The 5,715-nt window shown below is 33.5% G+C and overlaps 1 protein-coding gene across 1 annotated transcript; it reads left to right on the top strand.

The window, feature by feature from the left end:
- The first annotated feature begins 1,166 nt into the window (after positions 1-1,166).
- On the top strand, positions 1,167-5,291 carry LOC103445415 (protein SULFUR DEFICIENCY-INDUCED 1-like). Its single transcript, XM_017334852.3, has 4 exons — positions 1,167-1,284; positions 2,004-2,192; positions 4,197-4,565; positions 4,641-5,291. The coding sequence occupies exons 2-4, from the start codon at positions 2,073-2,075 to the stop codon at positions 5,019-5,021; spliced, it is 870 nt and encodes a 289-aa protein (XP_017190341.3). The 5' UTR covers positions 1,167-1,284; positions 2,004-2,072; the 3' UTR covers positions 5,022-5,291.
- Positions 5,292-5,715: the final 424 nt, after the last annotated feature.

The following is a 5,715-nucleotide window of genomic DNA, read 5'->3' as shown; positions in this document are numbered from 1 at the left end:
ACATTCTCTCCACAAAATTAAGGTAAATTGAAGTTTGAGAGCCAACTAGGATCTTTTTTTCTCATCTGACAATTGAAACAAGTTCTTCATACATCAAATGTTATAAGGGGGTGCTGATAGATATATAGTTGAACTATAGAAACAAACAATATGAAATTTTGATACGTCTACTCTTCTGGAACCATTTTTCCTAACTAGTCCAATGAACCTGTCCAGGTTCATCCATATATTTTCGCAGACCTTTCCCCCAACACTGCAGGGCACTAACACTTTCTTCTTATTTTGTTTTTCCACACACCTCTTCATTTCTTAATTTGGACGTAGAATGCAATGTAATTAGCTTGGTTAATTGAATTGGACACGCACTAATTAATAAGGATTAGGTGGTAAGATAATAATTACAGTTCATGATTAAGAAAGGAAAAAAAATAGCCGTTTCCTCTCGCATGAATTTGGTACAAAAAAAAAGAGAGACCACTAATGCCAATCTATCCATTAAATACAATAAATAAAAGGCAATCTAGCATTCGCTATGTGACATGCATGTAAGGGTTACCATAGCTGGGCCAGAAGTATCAACATTGTGTAATCGTCAACTTTTATACAAGAGATGACATCGAGTACATAATCAGAGAAAACGTTTTGTCGTGTATGTATAAGAATTCTCTTAATATATACATATTTATAACATTCTCATAACTTTCATCGATCACACACGATGTTTTTTATTATAAGAGTCTCAACATAATCACGTCCAAGTTGATCCCAAAATTGAAATAATATGGGATAGGGAAGAATTATATGTTTATAATAATTAGGTAATTGAAAAACTAACCCCACCTTTAATAATTAACGAAACAAACGTGACGACAGATCTGTTTATGCCATAGGTTAGATTCAATTTTCACTAATCACATGAACAGGATTACATTATCCCTAATCAAAATGATTAAAGTGGAATGTACATTTAATATTGTCAACTGGTTTGCACGACTTATATGATCTTGTTTGGCTAATGGCAACAAATTTGAATACCAAAAAGGTTGAATTTCAGCTTGACACGTTTCCGGGCCACCACGTTGTATCTAGTCGATTGGCTGGTGCGTGAGAACAAACCTACAAAGATGAATCGGGTCGTGATATACCACAACGTTCATGATCATCTTAAAAATCTAAAATATTATCAGATATTTGCCTGTATAAATTGGACTCGTGATTTCTCTCCTCCTCTCTTTCCAGAGGGAGAGAGAAGACCCAGCAGCTCCTCCAATATTATTAATTTTAGGAGTAATTAGGTTTTCATCCTTATTTTTACTACTCTATTGATTAAAACCTTATTACTTTTCAATTTTTGATCAAGGTCCTTTTTATTAATAATATCATTAATTATTTCAATAATAAAATATTTTTTATTTCTAAATATATTCATTTAATATTAAAAATGTTACAATTAGTATATTTATATTTATGGCTAAATTTTTTATCATATATTTTTATTTTTAGTTTGTACCCATTTTTAATTTGCAACCCTTTTTTAATTTGTACCAATTTTCCTTTCAATTTTAATTTGTACCCATATATTAATTTCTTTTTGTGCCCATATTTTTTAAAATTTTATTTGTATTGTACCCATATTTTTTTATTTATTTGTACCCATTTTTATTTTTGCTAAATGTACCCATTTTGAAGAATGTACCCATGTTTTGATACAATAATTTTTTGGTTATTTTTTATGAATGTACCCATGTTTACACACACACACACACACAATAGTATATTTATATTTTAATATTTGTAATCCCACAAATTATGTTTTTTATTTAAAATCTCATTACTATAAACAACTATAAATTTTAATTTTTAATTTAAAAAATATAGTAACGTACATAGAAATAAATTATCAATTAATTTTAGGGACTTGGATCAAAAATTGAAAACCAACAAAGTTTCAGTCAAAGATTATTCATAACTAGGGACCGCATCCAAAGTCTCCCTTAATTTTATTTATTTATTTATTAATATTATTGCAGCCAATTAATCCAGAGAAATTAAGAGGGAAAAAAGAAAAAAGAATGGAGGGAAGTTCGAAGATGAACAGCTGCAGCACAAAAGGGAAGAAAGATGATCTTTATCATGTTATTCACAAGGTTCCTGCTGGTGATAGTCCTTATGTTAGAGCCAAACATGCTCAGGTTCGTTCCCAAACTTCAGTACTCTTTCAATTGAGTCGTTTTTCTTATCATAGCGATAAAAAATCTAAACAACGAGAACGAGAATTCGAAGTTTGGGTGTGTAGAAGAGGAACACACTGCTGTAGCAAACTTGATTACAACCAAGTCCGCGATCTAGTCTTTGGGGTCATCGTTGGTCAGTTCTTAAGCTGGTTCACGTCATAAAAACTCTTATCTTGCTTTTGCCGGATATGGGGAGTTTGATTAGTAGGGATTGAGTTTGAATTACATGCTTAATTCTATGGCAAGGTTATTTTAGCTGCATATTTGCATTTTTCTGTCTCACTAAAAAACAAATATATATTCTATATTCTTTGTGTTTATGATTATAAGTCACGTGATGAAAGAAATAAATAAATGAAAGATAGATCGCCAGCTATCCATCCTTAAAACACTCTCATTCTATCTGCTTTTTTGCTTTGCACGCCCTTTTGGCTTGACTCCAGCTACTCCAATTACCATGGAGATTATTGTTTTACCAAATCAAACATTTTTGTTTTGATGCTTCAATATGTCCTTAATTTTTCCCAATTCAAACACCTCATCAATCGAAAAGTACATGATTGTAGTAAACTTCATACACACCTTCTCTTTTCTCTTTTCCCAAATTCACAGCTGATTATTGCCACCATGCAATCGAAATATCGACCTCGTTTTTCAATAATTTTTATATTATTTTCAATAATTTTATGGATGTTTTTAATAATTAATTAGGTTGTATATATGTGGTTAAGTGGTAAGTCAGATCTCAATGTCTTTCACAGTGTAAATTAAATCTCAAATGTATAGTTAATTTATGTGGTAATTGATTACAATATATGTCTCTTCACCTAGGCAATAGTGAAGTTTTACCCATAATTAAATACATACTTTAGTTGTCACTCAGTACTACAGTCTAATTGTATTCTTCTTCACTTTAAGTGAGAGATCTTAGGTTCGAATCTCATGGGTGACAAATTTGATACCAAATTAGGTTACCCATTGTGTCACTTAGCCGAACTCCCTCTCCTCTTAGTGTAAAAATATATTGTTGTGCTAAAAAAAATACAAACTTTAGTTAAACCAAATAGCTTAATCATTAATAAATTTCGTGAAATAGTTAACTTTGGGCTCGTAGAATGAAGAACATAAGTTGTTTATATACGTGCATACACTGTCGGTGTTTAAAATATTCGCAAAATTATAGATATTTTCATGGAAACTTTCAAAAAATCAAGAATCAATATAGAAAGGACGGGTGAATTGCAATCTTCTCCTATATTAGTGGGATATAGGAAAATCAATTAATACCGATGATATTTACTTATTCACTACAATAATTTGCCGGAACCCATTACAAATTTCAAAATTTTGAACTTTTTTTTTTTAATTTCGACTAAATCTGAATGAGTTGATATACTCACCTCATTACAAATTTTTATAATTTCCATCAAGGGCAATCAATATATTGACAATAGACTTGCATATCGATTTTTCTACCCATATCGGAATTTTAAACACTGCACACGGTGAATATTTTGCAATTTATCATAGAGATAGAAAATACAATGTTCTAGCTAATTTAGCTCAGTTCATATCTGGGTAGAAGTTAGAAGTTTAAACCACTTCAAATGTTATTTAGGTGTCATAATTGATACTAAGGTATGCATGCAAATCCTCCCATAACTTTTAATTCATTTGTTTTTTTTTTTTTCACAAAGAAAACTAATTATATATACATGCATTACGCCCAAATCTCACCGATCATAAATAATTGCATGAATACTTTTTTTTTTCTGCCTCTCATAAAAATAAATAAATAAATTTTGACGCAGTCTATCCGTTTAGTGTTGCCCACTTGATCTGGACCAGTCTGTGAAAAAAAGGGAGAGAGTGACAGTTTCTTCTATTTTATGGGCCCTTCCATGTGGGCCCAAATTAGCCCAACTTTTTAATTCTTACCAAACCCAATTTTTGTGTGCGAAGCTAGTTGAAAAGGACCCAGAGGCAGCAATAGTTTTGTTTTGGAAGGCAATAAATGCAAGAGACAGAGTGGACAGTGCCCTAAAAGACATGGCTGTGGTGATGAAGCAATTGGACAGAACTGGGGAGGCCATTGAAGCTATCAAGTCCTTTAGAGGCCTTTGCTCCAAACAAGCCCAAGATTCACTTGACAATGTCCTCATTGACTTGTACCAGAAATATGGCAAAGTTGATGAGCAAATTGACTTGCTCAAGAGGAAGCTTAGGTTGATATACCAAGGCGCTACCTTCAACGGAAGACCAACTAAAATCGCCCGCTCTCATGGAAAGAAGTTCCAGGTTTCGGTTACGCAAGAGACCTCGAGATTACTGGTGTGTTATGCTGTCAATTGCCTCGATTCATAATTTAGTAACATGTAATGTGACTTATTTAGATACATTTTACAGGGCAATTTGGGCTGGGCCTATATGCAGAAAGGTAACTACATGATGGCGGAGGTCGTGTATCGAAAGGCCCAAATGATTGACCCTGACTCGAACAAAGCATGTAATTTGGGTCTGTGCCTAATCAAACAAGGCCGACACGAAGAGGCCCGTTTGGCTCTCGAAGACGTGGTACACAGTAGACTTCCAGGATCCGAGGAGAGCAAGTTGAGGAAACGAGCGGACGAGTTGCTAATGGAGTTGAGGTCTATGAATTGTTTGCCAAAGTCATTGGATGTATTGAGCCTAGATGATGATGATTTTGTGAAAGGGCTTGAGCAGTTGATGAATGAATGGGGTCCGTTTAGATCTAAAAGGCTTCCCATCTTTGAAGAGATCTCTTAATTTAGAGATCAAGTGGCATGCTAATACCTAATAGTTTGTTCTTTTGTTCATATGTAGGTGTATTAAAAACTAAAAATGTGTGTGTTTAGTTAGGACCACCAACAACAACAAAAAAAAAAAAAAACAGAGAAGTTGGTGTTGTGTGGGTAAATTAGAATAAGGTCCCTTTTGTACATAATGTGAGGGAGATGATGTTTGTGTTGGAGAGAGTTAAGTTGGTAATGAGAAAGTGAATTGAGAACCAACAATTTAGTGGTTCTCGATTTGGTATCCAAATTTTATTTAATTCAGCGACTGTTTAAGATTCATATGTGTTAAACAAATTAATGGTTATGATGACGAATAATATTTTCATGATTCACTATCAATATGATGACAAGTAATATTTCATGATTAACTGTCATATGTTTGATTTATTTTGCCACTTAGTGTTATTCATCTTCACTTGTAAGTAAGAAATCTTAAGTTTGATTTTTACCAAGGGCAACATAACCAAATTATTATGGCTAGCTTATGTGAGGGCTTAACCCACCCCCCACCCCCTACCCCTTTGTCACATCCCAGCCCGGGCCCCTACCATATCTCAGGTTCAACTTCGTTGTGGCACGATATTGTCCGCTTTGGGCCCCGACCATGCCCTCACAGTTTTGTTTTTGGAACTCAGACAAGAACTTCATAATGGGTCACCCATCTT

The sequence above is a fragment of the Malus domestica genome, chromosome 10 (genome assembly GCF_042453785.1).
Source record: "Malus domestica chromosome 10, GDT2T_hap1".
NCBI lineage: Eukaryota > Viridiplantae > Streptophyta > Magnoliopsida > Rosales > Rosaceae > Malus > Malus domestica.
The sequence above is the reverse complement of the archived record's forward strand: the minus strand, read 5'-3'. Positions and strand labels throughout refer to the sequence as shown.

What these genes read in the sequence shown, in the direction of transcription:
- LOC103445415 (XM_017334852.3), top strand. Translation starts at nt 2,073, where the DNA reads ATGGAGGGAAGTTCGAAGATGAACAGCTGCAGCACAAAAGGGAAGAAA. An exon ending in TTAGAGCCAAACATGCTCAG is followed by an intron (nt 2,193 to 4,196) that starts GTTCGTTCCCAA and finishes TTGTGTGCGAAG; the next exon opens with CTAGTTGAAAAGGACCCAGA. An exon ending in AAGAGACCTCGAGATTACTG is followed by an intron (nt 4,566 to 4,640) that starts GTGTGTTATGCT and finishes TACATTTTACAG; the next exon opens with GGCAATTTGGGCTGGGCCTA.